This window comes from Petromyzon marinus, chromosome 6 (assembly GCF_048934315.1).
Source record: "Petromyzon marinus isolate PM22_M1 ecotype Great Lakes invasive population chromosome 6, UKy_Petmar_22M1.pri1.0, whole genome shotgun sequence".
Classification (NCBI taxonomy): Eukaryota; Metazoa; Chordata; class Hyperoartia; order Petromyzontiformes; family Petromyzontidae; genus Petromyzon; species Petromyzon marinus.
In genome coordinates, this window is record NC_133672.1 from 13565746 (window position 1) to 13587315 (window position 21570).

A 21570-nucleotide genomic window follows, 5' to 3' on the forward strand; every position below is an offset into this window, starting at 1 on the left:
TGCCCAGAAGCTGTTCAGAAAATCGTCACTGCTGTTGGTGGCCATGAGCGGGAATCGGAACTCGGTTCGCCGGGCACGTAGCGCAGCGTAGCGCTAACCACTGCACGATCGGCTCCCCCCAAATCAACACACAACTTTTGTCTTGCCGCTACTACACCAGCCGAATTGTGTGGCCTTTTGTGTATCTTTTTTACGCGAGTTTGATCGAAGCTTCGGACATTAGAGGGGGGAAACAGAGACTTCAAAAACTAAAATATGACAGCCAAGCGCGTCATCATAGCGCTCTGCCAACGTAATTAGCGGTGTCCTCGAATACGTTTTGTGGTGCACACCGGTCTCCGCGGGAAATACACGAATCGTAATCCGCTCTCGCGTGGTTAAATAAAGCACGTGCTTCACTTGTGAGACGCAAGGTGCCTGTGCCTATGCGAGTTTCTGCACGCGTGTGTCTCTTAGTCTTTGTACGCGTGGGGAGTGGTGGTTCCCGTGTGTATGCCGGCCGTCTGGGTTCGGATCTCGGCCACGGATAACATCGTTGACGAGGGATATCTGAACCGGTCCTGGGCCTTCCCCAAGTCGGTTCAGCCCTAGATCAGTATCCGGAGTACTGAGAAGATGAAGGTGGCCGGGAATGGTGTTGCTGGCCACACCGCTCCGTGATGCGCCTTCACGGGATTCAACAGTACTCGCTTATAGCTCTCGTCGCAACAGCTTGTCAGAAGCGACACGGGGGGGTCGTTGCCTTCTGTATGCATGTGGAGCGCTGGCGCACGGCGCTACGAACCTGGCCACCTGAGTTCGCTTCCTGGTCAAAGCTAACATCAATGGCAAATGGGTGTCTGGAACTGTCCCGTGGCTCTCCTAGGTCTACTGCGCCGTCAAATGAGTACTCGGTATGCACGCGACTGTCGGTTGCGACTCGAACGCACGAGTCCCTGCCGCGTCTCCTTCCCGTGACGCGCACCGTGACGCTCGCCGACACTCTGTGACTCTCTCTCCCCGTGACTCCCTACCGGACTATATTCATCATCACTCACGTGTTGATTTGAAGCTTTCGTGACTGCAGGAATTCCATACTCTTTGGTTCTTTCGGTAAAAGTCACGTAGGTAGAAGAAATTATAGATCACGCCGTTTCGATCGCCACGCAAGCAATCGAAGACGATTGCTCGTGTGACTTTTACCGAAAGAACCAAAGAGAATCACTCACGTGCCCAACCCGGTGGCGCGTGCTGGGCGGGCTGCATAGCGAGGCGTGCGGGAGGGAGTCAGGGAGGGGACAGTGAGAGGCTGTTGGGGGGGGGGGGTGAGGACGAGGGGAGGGGCTGGGGGTATAAGTTATATTCTCGTGTCCGTATGGGGTGAGAGGGTGGGAGCAGGAGGGGGTGGGGGGGGTGTCGCGACTCGGAGGGGGTCGCTAGCGCGACAGGTGGACGCGAAGTCGCGCTCCGGTCGCGACCAACAGAGACGGCGCGACACGGTGAGGACAGCAGCAGCGGTCGCGTTGCCAGTGCGCGGACATTCTTCACCCGGTCCGACCGCGCTGTGTATCAATCCTCTCCCTCTCTCTCGGGGTCACGCGCGGGAGGGCTGGGTGGGGGTGGGGGCAATGGAAGTTGGTGAAGAAGGAGGTGAGAGGGTGACACAATGAGGGAGTTGGGGGGGGTCAAGTTTGCACGGATTGAGGTTGGGGGGGGGGTGTTATTATCAGGGTTCAGGATCGGGGTTCCGCTTGCTGGTAACTGCGCTATATGAACGAAGCGGGGATCGGCCCATCACAGGCCACTTCTGACCCCGCGTCTTCCTGAGCCAGAGACCACCGCGTTCCGTCCACCCGCTGCCGGGGCCACAGCTCCACCGCCTCCTCCTCCTCCTCCTCCTTCACCTCCTCTGCCTCCACATCGTTTCCGACCTCCACGTCGTCACCGCGAGAGGCCCTCCTCTCGCCCCGAGTGCACGCGATGCCAGAGTCCCGACTCTCCACCGCCGCCACCTCGGCGAGGGCCGACGCCCGCCCCTCGGGGTCAAACTCGCGCTCGTCAAGTTCAGGGTCGCGGTCCCGAGCAGCGCTTGGGGCGGGCGACGCCGGGCGAGGCGCGGCGGCTCGGGGCGCGGGTTGCTCACGAGCGGCCACGGCCGCCCGGTGGGAGGCCCTCTCGGGATCGACGTGCGTCCGGTAGCGCTTGAGGCGGACCGCGTCCCGCGGGGCCTTCGCGCTCGTGGCCCGGCACGGCAGCATGGCGCGCACGTCAGCGCGGAACTTTCCGCTCATGCCGAAGTAGATGAAGGGGTTGTAGAAGCTCGCGGACTTTGCGAAGAGGGCCGCGAGGAGGCTCGTGAGCGCCGGGACGCGGTGGCCGCACGCGGAGTACATGGAGATGACGGCGTACGGGCTCCAGGCCAGAATGAAGGCGCAGCAGATGACAATGGACACCTGCGGTGGGAGGGTCGGCGCGGAGGTGAGCGCCGAGGTCAGGATGGGACGGCGACTTTGAAGGTCAAGGTCTCAGGTCGCGAGCAATGCCGGGTTGTGACGACAACCCGGCAGATCGTGATATACGAGGTGAGAAGGCGATTGCGATTAAATGCCACCTACGGCAGGTCAGAATGGGATGACAACTTGAGCACGGTTTATAAAGTGGCAGCTGCCGTGGTTCAGGAGTCAGAATTGAGCCGGAGCCGTTGAGAACCTAGGTTCGAATCCGGGCTAGAGCCGGCCCATTGCCGCTTAATCCGGGTTCTCGAGTGAAGTGAATTGATGGTCTCAGCCTGGTCACCGATAACCACACGAAACGTCTATCAGGTTAAGTTGGTTTCTCACTTAACTTGGCTACATTCCTGGCGAATGCAAATTTGCTCCGCTAAGAACATTTCTCTTGTAGCAGGACGCGTCGTAAATTGCGCCCCAAGCGTATGGATAACAAGGGGGTCTTTTAAGGACCGTCACAAGTAGTTCTGTGTTTTGATTTAAAGCTTTCGTGACTGCAGGGATTCATATTCTTGGTTCTTTCGGTGACTTTACGTGACTTTACCGAAAGAACCAAGAATATAGTTCTGTGTTGTCTGTTTTAGCGGACCATTCTCTAACAACTCGTTTTTCTCTCATTGCGATAGTGCAGGGCAGACGCTGGGTCTCCTGCCCTGACACTGATTGCGCATTTGGAGAAGCGTTAAGAAATTACACCGACAATTAAATGCAAAGTCTTACAATTCCACAACGTTGGAGCTCGATCTCCACTCGCGCGTCAGCTTCGCGGAGGGACGGCGAGTTGAGACATGACCGGTATTTGGACTCGCGGGTTTACTATTGTGGGACTACTCTGGACTCGTCTCTCTCTCAGCTTTACCGATAAATTATTATCCATTATATATCTCTGGCCTCTGTGTGTATTTGCTATGAAGAACCCATTGCCCGAAACGTCGCCGATTATATACTTATTTCCTTTTCGGGCCACGCAATGTTATTGACAACTGAGTTTGTTGTTGTTGATAATTGTGCTTGTGCACCACTGCAAACGCAGCAGCAGCATCGCCAGACCATTTTTGTTTTTAAATCAGCAAATGTAGTTGGCAGTGATTGCATTGCGAGCAAACGGATGTTCGAGAAAAGTGCGTGAGAGTGTTGTTATGTCTGAGAGTGCGTGCGCGTGTGTGTGCACGAGTGGCGAGTGTGTACCACAGTGGTTGGCGCGCTGCGCTACGAATCCGGCGGCCCGAGTTCCTGTTCCTGCGCACACGGGTGACGATTATCTTAACCGGTCCTAGCCGCCCCCCTCCCTCCCCCCTGGTGCGATGTGTAAACATCGCCATGAGGGAGACAAAGGCGGCCGGGCGTGGTGCTGGCCACCCACCCCCTCGTGTGCCGTACTGGCCATCATTGGTGCTACTCGCTAACGGCACTTGCCCCAACAGTCCGTTTAAAGGCTATACGGGGGACCTCTGTCTGTGCGGGTGCGCGCGCAATTACAGGCACGGCGATTTGCGTTCCAATCCCCGCCGCAGGAATCGTACAGTCCATAGTTAGCACTACAGTATACAATGCAGTAATAGAGGTAGACTGCGCCTTATTGGTCGGCTGCGTAAACATCGGCACTGGGGCTGCGTCCTAAATCGCATTTGACTAAATGTGCTCGCGGGGAAGATGAAAGGTTTCCATCGCTGTCACAACCCACACGGTTTACCCCGCATTTTCTTGTGTAGGGAAATTTAGTTTTCAGGTCCAGACGGTGTACAGCCGTTTCAATACGGGCAACAAAAACACGTTTTGTCTATTTGCTTGTGTTTCTCCCTTATGATGGGACTTTGTAGGATGAACGTTGGGATTGATAAAGGGCACGGGATGCCCAATAAGGGCCACTGGTAAGGAGTCGACAGATATATGGATTTTTCGACGGCGTGTGCATCCCATTGGCATGTCCGCCCTATCGATTCTCCAACCAACGTTTACTCTTAAACAAAACTGCATATTAAACACTTGATTACGTTCATTGTAAGTCCCGTTTTATGTGTGGTGTGTGTGTGTGCCTGTATATCCATATATACGAATACACGCACGTATGCTTATGGGTATATGCATATTACAGGGCATGGGTCGACAATCAAAATAACAAGAGGAGGCATTTTTCTGTTCGAATTCTGTAAAAAAGAAAAATCTAAAACGCCCAAGAGCCGCAATGGGATGTGGATAGCAGGCACGTGGTCCTAAATAAATGACGTCACGAAGCGGACGTGCGAACCCGGCCACCCGAGTTGGATTCCCGCTCACGGCCAACACCAGTGAAGATTCTGTGAACTGGTGCTGGGCCACCCTTGGGTCGACGCAGATTCAAATGAGCACCTGGTGCGGTGTGTAGTGAACACCGCCACTAGGGAGACAAAGGCGGCCTGGCGTGGTGCTGGCCAAACCACCCCCTCGTGTGCCGTGCAGGGCCTTCATAGGTGCTCGCTAACAGCACTTGCCCCAAGAGTATGTTAAGGCTACACGGGGGATATTTGCCTGTGGATGGACGCGTCACTAGACTGCATCGTGGCCGATATACGGAATGGCAGCAGAAGGTGAGATCGTCCCAGAAGACGCCCACCGTGAAGACAGAGCCATGTGTTCGACTCAAGCAGGAGTGGAATTAGTGTTAGCAACACTGGGCCTGGAGGGATGTCCACAGCAGCGGAGGGGGTGGGGGAGGCGCTCATACAGCAGTGGATAGCCCCATGGCTGATGATGATGCTGATGACGCCGATTATGTGGGTTTTGGTTCTCTCTACCCTCGTGATGTCTCGCTCCATGTTGCGCTGCCGCTCTGACACGTCGCCCATGCGCGCCGTCACGTGACTCGACTTGACCGTGTTGATGATGGAGATGTAGGCGAACAGCATGGTGGAGATGGGCATGAAGAAGCAGCAGATGAAGATGGAGATGATGTAGGACTTGTAGATGGTGGAGAACGTGGCCTTCATCCAGTCGATCTCACAAGTCCCGTACCTTCGGTCTGTTGGGGGGAAACGACAAACGCGATTGGCCGCAGTCGTACGCCAGGTTCTATCTACTGGAGGGTGGAGAAGGGCCATGGGGACGGACGCGGGAGCTCCTGGGTGCTGCTGTGGGGAGTCGTGATGCGCCACGTCCATGCGGTGTTGTTGCCGGATGTTCCGCGCCAATGTCTCCATCACCATCACCACCATCACCACCATCACCATCACGACCATCACCATCACCACCACCATCACCACCATCACCACCATCACCACCACCATCACCACCATCACCACCACCATCACCACCATCACCACCATCACCACCATCACGATCATCACCATCACCACCATCACCACCATCACCACCATCACCATCACTATCATCACCACCATCACCACCATCACCATCATCACCATCACCACCATCACCACCATCACCATCACCACCATCATCACCATCACCACCATCACCATCATCACCATCACCACCATCACCACCACCACCATCACCACCATCACCATCACCCCCATCACCATCACCACCATCACCACCATCACCACCATCACCAACACCACCATCACCATCACCGCAACTCGCCCAAGTGATGTGACAGCGATCCGGCCGATTCGTCAAAATCTGGATCTGAACTGACGAATGAAGGAAGGGATCGTCTGGGTTGGGTTAGAAAGGTGGTGCTGCTGTAGAGGATGGTGATGCTGCTGATGATGACTGTGTGTTTGAGTTGGTATGATGATGATGATGGTGAGATGGTGCTGCTATCGAGGATGGTGATGCTGCTGCTGATGACTGTGTTTGGATTGGTATGATGACGATGGTGAGATGGTTCTGCTGTAGAGGATGGTGATGCTGCTGGTGATGAGTGTGTTTGGGTGGGTATGACGATGATGATAATGAAGGTAGTGATGCTGTAGAAGAAGGTGTGGGTTGGTATGATGATGATGATGAAGGTGGTGATGATTAACATGTGGAGGCGTTTTTCCACAAGTTACCGACGAGACATACTGCATTTCTATTTACGACAAATCCTGATATTTTACATTTAAAACTGTGATGATAAACATTGCACTTTTTTCTTCAGGTCATTAAAAGAATACGCAAGTCAACAAAAAAAATATCTGGTATGTTGCAGACCAAGGGCCCAGCAACCAAAATGGCAAGAAGAGCCTTTTTTGTCGTCTTCGGTATAAAAAAAAACCCTCAATATTTAAAGAGACCCAATGGAAGTGGGTGAATACGAGAAGGGTGGTCCTCAATAAACAACATCGCGATCAAGTGAGTCCTGTTGTAGGCAGAGACTGCGTGCGTAGCGTAGCGTTCCGAGTCGTCTTAGAGTTGCGTGGTCACGCTTCGCTAAGGAGGAGAAAGAAGAAGAAGAAGAGGAGGAAGAAGAAGAAGAGAAATCCAAGCGGACGTGAAAGTGACGCCGCGCGGCACCCACCCGTGTAGCTGCCCCAGCCCAGGAGAGGTGCCGCTGACCAGAAGAGCGACGCGGCCCAGACGAGGGCAAGGGACACGACCATGCTCGTGCTGGTCACCTCGTGGGCTGTGGAGGTGTGGGGGGAGGTGGGGAGGAGATGGGGGAGCAGGCAGGTTATTGGGGGGCATGAGGGAGGTGGGGGTTGGTGACGGGGGAGACGGTAGTGGGAGCACGACCGATCTCTTGTTATTATAAATACTTAACTCGCATTGGAAGTTGAGCAGGCTCGGTGGCTATGTATGTATGTATAGTGAGCTTCTTTCTGCACCGTACGTAGCCAGCCGTGCTAATCGGAGGTGCGAAGGAAGGACAAGAAACTAAACACAAAAAAATCGGTTCTGAAGAAATGAGTTTTCAATCTAGGCCAAGAGGTCACAATGAGTCGGCAGCGTAGAGAAGCCTGGGTTCGGATCCGCGTTTCAGCCGCGATGACGCGGGGTGCTCGAGTGTGGCGCGTTGATGGACCGCACGCGACACATCGGACTACATTTGGGGTTTCACTTAATGTTGCTACGTTTCAAGCCCAGTTTTACCATCACAGGGTCTGTTGAATGGATCCCAGACGTAGTTTTCTGATATCTCCTTCCGCGGACCGTTCTTTAAAACGTGGTTGTGCACTGTTGACTGTGAGAGTTCTGAACTGATCATTCGTCTCATTGCGCGATTCTATTCGTGCAAGTAGGACAAGCTGCTTTGCGTGGAGAGTTAACAAATCATTTAAAGTCCCATGAGTGAGCTCTTCCAGCAGGAAAAGATGCGTTGACTGGGTCATGTCGCCCGCATGCCCCAACCACAGCATGCCCAAACAGCTTTTGTTTGGCCGGATAGAGGCAGCTAAACGGGCGCGGCACGGGCTAGATAAGAGATGGAGTGATGTGGTACAGGAGGATGTGGAGCCTAGTAGACTTCCCGATGACTGGTACCAGTTGTGTCAAGATTGGCCTCTGTGGAGGAGGCTCGTGAAGGACGCTACTGGGCAAGTTGGATGCAGTTAGCCAATATCAACAACGGACAGTGGAGGAGCGACGCTCACTGGAGCTACGGCACTTTTAAATCTAGATTGAAAACTAATTTCTTTAGAAATGACTTTTTTGTGTTTGTTGTTCTTCAATCGCACTTCCGATTAGCACGGTTGACTACGTGCGGTGCGAAAGAAGTTCAACACAGTACATACCACAACAACGAGCGCTGACCCGGGCAACTCAATCGCAGCATGATGGCACAGTGGTGAGCGCAGGTGGTGCATCTGGCAGGTATCTCAGTTAACCCATGGCACCTGGGTTTGTCCCGTGATCTCTTGCCAGCGAGCATGCGACACTGCAAGTGGCCGCAAAGTGCATGTAGCCTGGTGATGTAATCACCGCTTATTTGTGAATAGCGGCTATTGTATGTGTGTTTGGGGGGGGGGGGGGGCGGTGGCGCAGTTGTTAGCGCACTGAACTTCTTAGACCGGCGGCCAGAGTTCCATTCCTGTTTGAACCGCTCCTGGCGCTCCCCTAGATTGACTCAGCCTTCAATGAGCACTGGCTACGGTGTGTAAACATCAACAGTGAGGAGACAAAGGCGGCCGTGCGTGGTGTCGGCCACTCACCGCGTCCGTGTCCCGTGCCAGCCTTCACATGTTTCTCGCTCACAGCGCTTGCCCCAACAGTCTGTTCACGGCTATGCGGGGGATATGTATGGGACATTTTTTTTTACCAATATAAAAATGATGAAAAATATAAGAATGGGATTCACCCTTTTATGGCAGTAAAATAGGAGGTGTTAAGATGTTCAAACACCAAATAGAAACATTTTGCAAGGCAACAAGTCTCCGTTAACCACACGGTACTTGTAGCAAAACATGCAAAACAAATGCGCTTTGATAATACAGAGTGCTTCAGAAAAATGTCAACACTTAAATGGGACTATCGTTTTTAATGCAAAACGAACGGATAATACACTGTACCATGATAACAAATGTAATGTTAACAGCTTCAAAAAGTCAAAGAGTCTCCCACGTGTTCGCCATCATTGTCAACACGTGGCCTGGAATCTTCTCCCAAGTGGTCTCCAGAGCCAGGAGGCAGCAGCACATTTATTGTGGTTTTGTTGCAAATTGACGGAAGTATGAACATCTGTTTAAGCACCCTGTATACGCATTGTCTTTGAAACTGATTGACCTGCACCAGAGACAGCCTTCATTTATGGCTTTGTCTCGCCAGTGTGAGACCATAGCATGTTTGTTTCCATGTATTTGGGTGTTTGGACATCTTAACACCTCCTGCTTCATTGCCAGAAAGGGTAAAGTCCATTCTATATTTGAAGTTTTCGTGACTCAAGGATCCATACTCTTTGGTGCTTTCGGTAAAGTCACGTAGGTGAAAAAATAATAAAATAAGAATAAAAACATAAGTAATCAAATTAAATCACGACGTTTCGGAAGCAACACAAGCTTCCGTTATCAAAAACAAACAAAAAATACTGTAATTCTTTGTTTCTTTGCTGTGGTTGTCCCACCTGATGACGGAGGCTTGTGTTGCTTCCGAAACGTCGTGATTTCATTTGATTATTTATATTTTTTTTCACCTAACGTGTCTTTACCGAAAGAACCAAAGAGTATGGCAAAGCCCATTGTTATATTGCGGGGGAGCTTAATATTTCGTGTGAAAGTCTGCTCCGGTGAGACAAATGCGCTCGAGGTGCCATTGGCAACATCTGCCTGGCGCGTGATGGAATGATCTCCCTGCAATCTCCCCTGAGGTGTAAAGACGATCCACGTGGATACACTTGCGTCTGGTATTGTGTGTGTGTGTGTGAATTCGTGTGCGTGTGAACCCGTGTCTGTGTGTGAATGCGTGTGAGTGCATGTATGCATGTCTCTGTGTCAGCATGTGTGTACGTGTGTGTGTGTGTGTGATAAAATAATCTGTGTGTAGTGTAGCGGTTAGCGCGCTGCGCTACGAACCCGGCGAACCAAGTTCGATTGCCGCTCACGGCCAACATCAGTGAAGAATATCTGAACCGGTCCTGGGCCTCCCCTAGGTCGACTCAAGGCTTAAATTGGTACCTGGTGCGGTGTGTAAACATCGCCACTGGGGAGGCAAAGGCGGTCGGGCGTGGTGCTGGCCACCCACCCCCTCGTTGTACCGTGCCGGACTTCATCGGTGCTACTCGCGAACAGCACTTGCCCCTACAGTCTGTTAAGGCTATACGGGGGATCTTTGTGTTGTGTGAGCCATGCGAGAAACACCCCATCACCTTGGTGTGGCCGACAGCCCTTGATGTAGCGGGTGATGCTGATGACGGTGAGCGTGTTGATGCTCGCCAGGCCGAACAACAGCGTCAGGAAGCCGTCAACCTGGGCGGTGAGGGGTAGGGGTGAGAGGGATAGGGGGTTCGGAGGGTCAGTGTGCGGTGATGGTGGAGTCAACGGTTGGTGAGTTCAGGACGAGTTTGTAGGAGGATTGGGTGAATGTGTGATGGGTGTGAGGTGAGTGTGGAGTGGAGTGATTTGTGTGTGGGGTGTGTATGTGCGTGAGGATTTTGGTGAGTGTGCGGTAAAGCTGGGGTCAGGATGGGTGAGTGTGGGGTGAGGGAGGAGTGAGGATGCGGTGAGTGTAGAGTAAGGGGAGAGTAAGTAAGGATTTAGGTGGGGGTGCATGTATGTTTAACTTTCTTCGTACCGTACGTAGCCAACTGTGCTACTCGGAGGTGCAGGGGAAGGACAACAAACTAAACACAACAAGCAGTTCGCAAGGAATGACTTTTCATTCGAGATGATGATTTAAAAGTGCACAGCTCCCAGTAGCTTCCTAATATCGGAAGGAAGAGCGTTCCAGACGGCCGCAGATGCGCATCTAAAAACGCCGCCGCGCGATGATCCGGTGACCACCGCCCTTGGACGCTGGCTGAGCCAAAAGCCGCTGCTGCGAGGATGGATCCGAGTTCGCGTGGTGGTGGTGCATTAGTGAGTGTTGGTAGGGGTGAGCAGATGGAAGGAGGGAGGGTTGGGGAGGGTGAGTAAGGTGATTGCGAGGCGATTGTGGGGCGAGTGTGAGTCGATAATGAAGGTGAGTGTTGGGATGAGCGCGGGGAGAGCGTGTTGATGAATCTTGACTTAAAGCTTTCGTGACTGCAGGAATTCATATTCTTTGGGTCTTTCGGTAAAGCCACGTAGATAGAAAAAAAAATATCACGACGTTTCGATCGTAACACAAGCAATCGCTATCAGGTGAAAAAATTGCGATATTTTTTTATTATTTTTTCTATCTACGTGGCTTTACCGAAAGACCCAAAGAATAGTGTGTCGATATTTTACCTAGCGCACACACACACACGGGCGATGGCTATTTCCGTGAGCTGATCCGCTTCTACTGCAACAAAGGGCCGATTCACGTCTTGACAAAAAACCAAACGTAATTTTCCGCTCCACGATATTGGCCAAGAAGAAGCGAGAGAAAAGAGCAAATGTCTCCGTCGCGAACAACGTCGTACGCCCTCGCATCGCCATCGCAACGAAACATCCTCCGTCGCGCCAGACGGGAAGGAAAGAATATCATCAAGTGGGGTTGTTATTTTTTATCGGCTGTACCACGAACGTGGACTTCTTGTCAAACGTCTCCCATCATCCGTCATCGTCGTCATCGTCGACAATGACGACGACGACGAGGACGCGAGACGGGCAAGCGGAGGCCGCACCTGGCAGGTCCACGTGGACTTGATGATGTAGCCGTCGTCCTGGAAGACGTTGAAAATCTCAATGATGCCGCGGGAGTAGCCGAACACGGCGATGCTGGCGTCGGACAGCGCAAGGTTGAGGGTCAAAAGGTCGGGCGGCTGCAGGGAGCTCCATTGGCGCGTGAGGACGAAGATGACGAGGCCGTTGCCCAGCCACGAGAGCCAGCCTGGCGCGCACGCGACAGCCAAGGGGTCACGGACCGCGCAGGGGCTGTGGGTTGGCACCCGAGCGAGGGTTTGGGGTTTTTGGTTGTGCGTTGGGGGTTAGGAGGAGGGTTTTGGTCATGTATTGAGGTTAGGAGGAGGGGTTGTTGTTATGTGTTGGGGTTATGCGTTGGAGTTAGGAGTAGGGTAGTTGTTACGCTTTGGGGTTAGGAGTAGGGTTATTGTTATGTATTGGGGTTAGGAGTTGGGTTTTTGTTATGTATTGGGGTTAGGAGTCGGGTTTTTGTTATGTGATGAGGTTATGTGTTGGAATTAGGAGTAGGGTTGTTGTTACGTTTTGGGGTTAGGAGGAGGGTTATTGTTACGTATTGTTGTTACGTATTGGAGTTAGGAGTATGGTTATTGTTACGTGTTGGGGTTATGTGTTTGCGGTTAGGAGTCGGATTTTGGTTATGTGCTGGGGTTATGCTTTTGGTTAATGTTTGGGGTTGGGTATTACAGTAACAGATTAAGGTTGGGATTTTACACATGAGTTGGCGTTAGCGTTAGGATGTACATTTTGTGTTAGAGTTATGGTTTTGATTATGTGTTGGGGTTAGGGTTTTTTGTCTGAAATCCTGCGTACTTTCACTGGAAAAACCACCTCTGCGGTACAAAATTCTACTCACCTGGTATCGACAATCAAGGGTATTTCCCTGTCCCCAGACGACCTGCTTGTCAGTTTTGATGTAGTTTCCTTATTCACCAAAGTTCCTGTACCTGACACCATCGCAATAATTGAAGACTTGGTTCATCAAGGACTAAACACTGAGGTACCCCCCCTGGTGAGACACTGTTTAACCAATACATAATTCACTTGGAATGGAACTTTCTACAAACAAACTGAGGGCACCCCAATGGGCTCCCCCCTATCTCCGGTTATAGCTAACATTTTCATGGAGAAATTTGAGACTGACGCCATCCAGACTGCCACTCTGCGCCAAACCTTATGGAAGAGGTACGTGGATGACACTTTTGTCATCTGGCCACATGGCCGGCCTGCTCTAGACCAATTCTTCGACCACATCAATTCCATACACCCAGCCATCAGATTTACCATGGAAGTCGAAAAAGATGGCAAGCTAACTTTTTTGGATGTCCTAATAAAAAAGAGACCTGATGGTTCAATGAGCCACTCTGTCTACAGGAAAGCTACCCATACGGATGCTTATCTGACACCGGATTCCCACCACCATCCATCACAGAAGAATTCTCTCATCAAGACTCTGTACCATAGAGTCCAATGCATATCCGACCAGGAACACATAGGCAGTGAACTAAAGCACTACACCAAGCTCTTAAGGCTAATGGCTACTCCGACTATACAATCCGCAAAGCTATCACTCAAACCATGAAGAAGGACCCTCTTGAGGAGCCTTTCAAAACCATCACTTTGCCCTACATTGCGGGGATCACAAAAAAGATCTCCAAAATCTTGAATAAACACAAGATCCAGGTCCGTTTTAACACATTACATAAAATCCGTGATCTGCTTCCGTCTGTAAAAGATGTGATTCTGGACATACAGTACCCTGGTGTCTACAAACTAAGTTGCCTCTGTGGTAGTAGTAGTTACATTGGAGAAACCAAACGCCATGTCTCGGACCGCATTCGTGAACACAAAGCAGACCTTGAACACGGTAGGACCAACACCTCGGCCGTGGCAGATCATTGTTATAATTCAGTAGGCTCACATGACATTGACTTCTCCAAGACAGAGGTTATTTGTAAGCCATCTGGCTACCATGAGAGATTCGTTCATGAGGCTATCCACATATACAAGCACAGAGACAATTTCAACTGAGATGATGGATTCTGGCTTAGCAATCATTGGACGGATTTGATCAACCATTTCAGGTCTTAATTGATTGTTCACGCTTACGGTGGCTTTCAGACAGCATACATTAATTTTTCGTCTCCCCCCTCCTCTTTTCAGAACATAGATGGACTCGTCCTTCTATTAATAAATAAATACTTAAATGCGAACCGACACTTCTTTCAAATGTTTCTTGCCGTTGGTTTTCACACCTGATGATGACCGTTTGTGTTATGGTCGAAACGTCGTGAGAATTTTTATTGTTTTATATATTTTATTATTTTATTGTTTCCCTTCAACGTGACTTTACCGAAAGAGCTAAGAATATGAGTTAGGGTTATCATTAGGGGTTGCGGCCATGATTGTGAGTTAGGGAGTGGGATTAGTCTAGAGTTGGGGTTGGTGTTATTGTCCAGGCTAAGGTTATGGTTTGGGATTAGTGGATCACACAGAGAGGCAGTCATCGTGCGTGTGTGTGAGACACATCTGGCTGCAGCACAATGGCTTGTTGTTTTGCCTGTAATAGGCAAGTAGAGCAAGTAGGTTCCCGACTCGTCTGCTCGGACTCGTGAAGTGCCATACCTTCACGGTGTGTGTAGGGGGTTATCTCCGGTCGTACTGGTTGACACTGGGTTAAGGTCATCCTTCAGCTCATGGAGCGGAACAGATTACAAACTTCCGGCCTTGGGTTTCAAGAGACGATGATGCGTTATCGGAATGAATCCTAAAATAAATAATAAATCATAAGAAACTAAATCTCCAATTTCCTCCCATTCGGGAATATCAGGGCACAGATGAGGCTCGCGCGTGGGTGGCATCATCCCCGACGGGAAATCTGCCGTCACATTTTCATCATCGTGGTTGTCTCAGCGTCAGCGCGATGAGGGCATGGTGCGCCTGTACGTGGCCCGGATCTTATTTTAATTCCTCCGTTAATTCCATCCGATTGTCCCCCGGGCTTGCCCGGAACGTGCGGACAGAGGGCGGCCGCTGACACAGGCGATTATTACAGAGGAACAGAAACGGGAACTTTGAGCAATGCGAGACAACGTGGAAGCAGTCGATTGGAAATGTGGCAGACACCTCAAACTCATGGACAAACTCGCGCGTCGCTTAATCGACATGAATGTTCAATGGCCACGATTGCCAACCATCGGGTGCGTGCAGTGCGCAGTGAATTCAGTTAAAAATAAAACATGAAGTATTGGTGTTAACGAAGAGGTGGACCGTGGGTGGTGGCGGGGTGGTGGCTAGAGGGCCTAAGAGGGCCGAAGTTGGGGAAGACGGCCATGCACCACAAACTTTACGGATCTCACCGGAGATTACTTGTAGGCTGCTGGTCTGTCGTTCACTGTTGTTGAGTGAATCGGCAGTCGGTTTCCGTGGCAGGTGTTTTCCTTTGAAATTCAGGTCTCCGCTCGCACGTCGTTTAAATAAAGGTTCAATGGTGATGATGATGATGTCTATTATAGCATTTAAATATGTTCCAACTTGCATCCAGAAAGCCTGTTTGGTCTGGCCTTATTTGTATCGATGTGGTCTTACCACATTACCAGTCCTAACCCTGATCGTAACCCTCGCCATAACCTTGACCTGACCCTAACCCTGACCCTAATTACATCTCTAGCCCTGACCCTAAACCAGACCATATAGCTCTAAACCTATAGCCCGAACACTAAACGTGACCCTGACGTCTATACCTGCCTTAGTAGTCCGTGGTACAGCACCAGCTATTCTAGTTGTCGGTAGCCAGTAGAGCTTTATGGCTGCCAAGTTCCACGCATGGGCAACAGCGGGGAATGATGCTGAACCTTGTCGAGTGAGAGGCTGAGCTATCGCACTCCGACTTGCCTCTCTCTGCCCACAGGAACAAACCGACACTCGTGGTGTGGGGAGGGTTGGAGGAGGGGAGGGGTGTTGGTGGGTGGGGGGGGGTTATCGGTGGTGCAGTGGTCGCTCAGCTACCAGAGTTCAATTCCCGGCCATGGCGAGTGACATCTGGACCGGTTCCACCCTCGCCCCCCCCCCACCCCTTACTCACGTTCACCATGCCGCATCGGTCAGCCGGGTGAAGTATAGTCAAGCGAGCACTCCCGTGGCCAACGCGGTGTTGGAGAGGCTTTCATCTTCATCCAGCAGTGGATTGACAAAGGACTCTAGATTATTATTACTATCATTATCAGGAGTAATATTAGTAGAATAAACCGCCAGTACTCTAGGTGGTAAAACTCTCTCAGCGCTGGCACTGAAACCACATACCAGTAGTATGTATCTCTCTCTCTCTCCTATCAAGCGATTCTTTTGTTCAACCGCACGCGCTCTCGCCCCTGCGTGCAGACCCGAGCAGGTGTTTCTGCTCTCTCGATATGAACATCGATGCGGTCGGGTGGCTCATAATGGCCGTGTCGGTGCGCCGAGCCAGAGGACCGCCGAGGCGCTTGGTGCACGTCCAGGCGTCTCGACGCGATTGACGCGGCTGGCTGACGATTTCTTTTTTTTTTCTTAAGCAACAATAACGAGAACGGAGAACAAAAAAAAATATGTTCTCCCAACGTGCACTGTTTGGGTGGAGTGGTCGGCACACCGCGCTAGGGGTCCCCTGCCACCTCGGTTCGATATCTAAACTCGCGGATAACATCAGTGGCGAGTGTATATCGACAGATGTTATGGGCCTCCTCCTTTAACCAACCCGCACCGGGCAGCGTTGTGCCATCACTAACACGGCATGGGGAGACAAAGGGCTGTCGATTACGATATTTATTTGTAACTTAAATGGAAAACAAATCAGGGAAAATGTGTAAAAATTCAGATGTTTGCTTCACCAGTCACTCAGGTGCGGCGACGTGCTTACCCGAGTCTACTGGCGAGCAGGGGCAGCTTCAGTGACTCGGAGAACGCCCAAAGCGATCGCTCAAGACGACGGCTCACATCGATGACATCAGAATAAACAGAAAGGTCGCGAACGAGAGCGGAGCTTTCGGTCCATCTGGAACCCACAGACAAGCCGGAAGGCAGCCAGAAACAGGCTGCCCACGATTACCCAAGCCATGTGGTCCGCCAGTATCAGGGGATGATTGCTATCTATAATCCCAATTTTAAAAAATTCGGGTGATTTATCACATTGTCGCAAATGTGGACCATGACACCGCCACGCAATGGCCTTCTCTTGCGAATTACGTAACCGGATCTTTAACGTCCACTACGGAGCAGACGGCCTGCACAGGAGTAGTATTATTGATGCTTAATGATCCCGCAGTATTAATCAGGGTGGCCGTCGGAATTCGAACCGTGAACCTCTGACACCCGGCGGCGAACGCGCTACCGCTAGGCCGCATCACGGCCCCAATGAACACTCAGCTGACAGCTCAGCTGACAGCTCAGCTGACAGCTCAGCTGTGACTCAGCTGTGACTCAGCTGACAGCTCAGCTGTGACTCAGCTGTGACTCAGCTGACAGCTCAGCTGTGACTCAGCTGTGACTTAGCTGTGACTCAGCGATCGCGGTGATGACTCAAGGATGGAGAGAGACGGTGACGACTCAATGCTTAGCTTAGGCAGATGATTCGCTCATGACTCAGCTGATTATCAATGACGGAGGTGAAGAGTCTGAAGACTCAATGGTAACCAAAGGTGACGGCTCAATGATGACCGTGGGGAAGACTCAACGATAACCCTGGGCGAACACTCTGTCATCACCAAGCACTTATATTTGTATTTGACCAGGTGAGGCCCACCGAGCTGTACAGCTTTTTTTCAGAAGCGACCTGGCCACAAACGATCGGTTGACGAAGTGGCTCATCCATCGTGTGGACAAAATGTTTAGCAGCCAAATACTCCAAACGCATATCGATTCCAAATGTGGAGGGGGGGGAGAAAACCCCGGAGTAACCCGGAGGAAAAATCCACGCGACCACGGGGTGAGAGAGAGAGAGACACGCAAACTCCAAGCATACAGCAGCAGGCGTCAGAATCGGGATCGAACACCCACGACCTCGTGTACACCAGACGAGGTAGTTAACATCTCCTAGCCACCGTGTTCAGTGACACCTCGCGTGGCGCGTGCCCTACCACCACCCCCCACCCACCCTCGCCGCGGCATAAACGACGCTGAGACTCGAAAGGGACTCACCGAGGCTGATCAGGTAGACCCCGATCGCCGTCTCACCTTGCTCGGACAAGGGCGGCTCGCTGTACGGGACCGAGCCGTTGTGGTTCCGCCACGGGATGGGCGCGGGGGGCAGCGTTTGCTCTGGGGTCACGGCTGAATCCATCGTGCCGACGCCGCGGAGGAGGCGGAGAGACTGAAGTCTCTTCTCCCTCCGCACGGAGACGAGACTCGGCGAGGCCAGCGGCTAGACTGGCGAGACAGATGGAGAGACATAAATAGAGGGATGGCAAGGGGCTAGAGGGAGAGGGGGAGAGAGGAGGAGGAAGAGCAGGAGGAGAAAGAGGGGAGAGGGGGTTTTAAATCCACGATCGACAGGTGCCCTCTCTAGCGCAGGGATTTGCCGACATAATGCAGCTCATGGTGGAGACAATTAGCTAGAAACACGCGCGTATTAGCCCCACACACACAGACTCTCACCAACACACATACACACTAAGACAAAGCACCCCCCTCTCCCCTGCATAGCCTTAACATACTCTTGCGGCAAGTGCTTTTAGGGAGCACAAGGGGTGGGTGGCCACCACCCACACCAGGCCGCCTTTGTCTCCCCCGGTGCTGATGCTGAGTCGACCTAACCGTGCACAAAGGCAATGATCCCCCGGATAGCCTCAACAGACGTTTGAGGCAAGTCCTGTTAGCGAGCACCTATGATGGCCAGTGCTGATGTTGACTCACCGCATCAGGAACTCGATTGTAAAATGCACTGAGCGTTCACCCGGAGCCCCTCGGCTAATTTCGGAGCACAAATCCTCGCTGGCTGCTCGAGTCGCTCATTCACACGCACTGTACAGCGTAGTCTTCAACAGCTTGTTGGGGCAAGTTTTGTTAGCGAGTAGCACCTATGAAGGCCGGCACTGTGGCACACGAGGAGGGGGGGGTGGGTGGCCGACACCACGCCCGGCCGCCTTTGTCTCCCCCATTGGCGATGTTTACACATCGCACCAGGTACTCATTTGAGGCTGAGTCGACCTAGGGGGAGGCGCAGGACCGAATCAGATAATCGTCACTGCCGTTGGCCGTGAGCGGGAAACGAACATACACACAAAAACACATACAGACACTCGCCACTAGTGTGAACGGTGACCAGGATGAAACTCAGGTGGTCTGTCCACACTAAACCAGCTGCGCCGCAAGCATCCAGAGCTCCCTAGAGACGGACACTTTGATCACGGCGTGCTCGCGAGATAGACGCTGCATGGTCTGTAAGAAGCATCGTCAGGCCTTATCACACAGGAGTGACGGGGCAGAGACATCAGCCAGAGGCGATGTAGTGCCAGAGCAGTGGCGTCTCCACGTCATCTAAGAACAAATCTAAACTCTTTGTATTTTACCAGGTAAGGCCTACTGAGTTATCTAGCTCTCTTTTCTTTCAGAAGCGACCTGGCCACAAATGATAGCTCAACGAAGTGCCTTATGTGGAAATTTACAGAAGCCAAACTCTCTAAACGCGTGTTTCTAAATGTGGAGGGAAAAAACCGGAGGACCCGGAGAAAAATCCACGTGACCAGGGTCGGGATCAAACCCATGTCCTCCTGTATGCCAGGCGAAGGAGTTGACTTCTCGCTGCCACCTTCAGTCGCCACGCCGTGAGAATCAACCTCGTGAGGTCCTGGTCAAGTTCACCTTCACGGAATTATATTTGTCTCGGAACCGTGATTTAATTGATGGAGATGGGATTTTAAAAAAATATATATAAACATATTCTAACTGAGGATCTTGGGGGTGAGCTCCATGGTGCAGAGGTCAGAGCCATGAGCTGGCACGTGACTACGAGGGCAGGCAGCCCCTCGTGGCGAAGCGTGGTTCTCGAGTCGAGTGCAATGAGTGCACACAAATCAGTCGCGTTTAATGTTGTGCTGTCCATAATTTGGTGATAGTTCACCTCGCCCGCGAACCTACGCGCCCAACCACAATGCACTCTCTCCACCACCACCACCACCACAGCCACCACAGCCACGACAAGACAGCGGTACAAATCGGATATTTTCACAGGAAAAAAACAAGCAGACGCACAATCTAGATTTGAAGTTTTCGTGACTGCAGGGATCCATTCTCTTTGGTAGGTATACAATAAAATAAATTAAATCACGACGTTTCGATCGCAACACAAGCGGCTGCTGTTGCAGCAGTTCTTTCTCCTGTCAGCGGTTCTCCTGCTGTATCTGTTCCACCTGATGACGGTCGCTTGTGTTGCGATCGAAACGTCGTGATTTATTTTATTTTATACCTATACGTGACTTTACCGAAAGAACCAAAGAGCACACACACACACAAAGTGCACAACCTCGGTTTCTTCTCGTCGTTTTTTGTTTGTTTAAGAGTGACCTATACCCTTGGCCCTAATCCTAACTCAAGTGCAAATCGAATATTTTTTTGACTCTAACCTCCCCCCCACACACACACCCGCCTCGGCCAAAAACCCCCGTGGGAATCCGAGTCCCCAATTAGAAGGATTTCTTTTATCGTTTTACCGAAAGTGAAGTGGAGTTTTGTTTGTAATCGCCCTGAAGGGCCACGTAGGCGAGACGACGCGGGTCAGCACGCGGCTCGCACTGCCGTGGTTTCGTAATGGTGACCCCCCCTGCGAGGATTATCCACATTTAGCTGCCCTCGCTCAGCCGGCTGATGTCCCTGGCCCCGTCTCCCGGACCCAGTGACTTTGTAGTGAAGCCACCCGCTGGCTAAAATAGCACCCTCACTTCACAATCCCCCCCCACCACCATCCCCTCCCTCACCGCTTCCTGCTACTCCATCTACAACACTGCTCCAAAGGTAAAGGCAAAGATCCCCCCGTATAGCCTCAACAGACTGTAGGGGCAAGTGCTGTTAGTGAGCACCTATGAAGGCCGCCATGGCACACGAAGGGGTGGGTGGCCAGCACCACGCCCGGCCGCCTTTGTATCCCCAGTGGGCGATGTTTACACATCCCTCCAGGTACTGATTTGAAGCTGAGTCGACCTAGGGGAGGCCCAGGACCGTATATCTCTAAACAGATATATCTCTAAACAGGGAAAGTAATAGGTGTTTTTTTTTTCGAATTAAGCTGTATGTAGTTAGGATTTTGGTATGAACTCCACTCGCGTGTCGCTTTAGGCGTATATATTAATGCCTTTGAGTGAGGGATATGATCGTAATTGCATAAGAAATGCAGTTACGTAAAAAATATATATACATATAAGGTAATACCCTCATTTACGTCTCTCCCCTTTGATGTCGTTTCGCAAATACATCGTCGCCTTCTTCCCACGGCCACCTGATTCGCGTCGCCTCAACCCCACGCCTACGTCGCTTGACAGCATCGTCCTCTCTCGTTATCCATCGCGTCTCACAGCCCTCGCCTCCACCACCTTACCCCCACCCGCCCCCCCCCCCCCCCTCTGTCAATTGCCTCGATTTACGTCGCACCTCTCAGGAACGCATCACCGACGTAAAAGCGGGGTTATCACCCTCGCTTAACGACGCGTGTGTGCAGAGGCTCCATCATGTTCAGGTATGTCGCGTCGGCGACGCGCGACGCGAGACGCTTCAGGAACGTGGCTCGCAATGACCGAGGAGCGTTTTGTGGTCCAGAGCCTCGGTTTGCTGGTTCGTAGTCCGAGTGTCAGGATTCTCAGTCCGTTTCTGTCCGCAGCGAGTAGGGTGTTCATGGTGCAGTGTGTAGGGTGTTCATGGTGCAGTGTGTAGGGCGTTCATGG

General features: G+C 51.8%; 1 protein-coding gene across 1 annotated transcript; it reads right to left on the reverse strand.

The window, feature by feature from the left end:
• Nucleotides 1-1745: 1745 nt before the first annotated feature.
• Nucleotides 1746-18345, reverse strand: LOC116939734 (visual pigment-like receptor peropsin). Its single transcript, XM_076063218.1, has 6 exons — nucleotides 17837-18345; nucleotides 11650-11855; nucleotides 10210-10309; nucleotides 6931-7035; nucleotides 5261-5484; nucleotides 1746-2432 (listed from the first exon to the last, which is right to left on the reverse strand). Exons 1-6 carry the CDS (start codon nucleotides 17976-17978, stop codon nucleotides 1746-1748), a joined length of 1464 nt encoding a protein of 487 aa, XP_075919333.1. The 5' UTR covers nucleotides 17979-18345.
• Between the last annotated feature and the right edge of the window lie 3225 nt (nucleotides 18346-21570).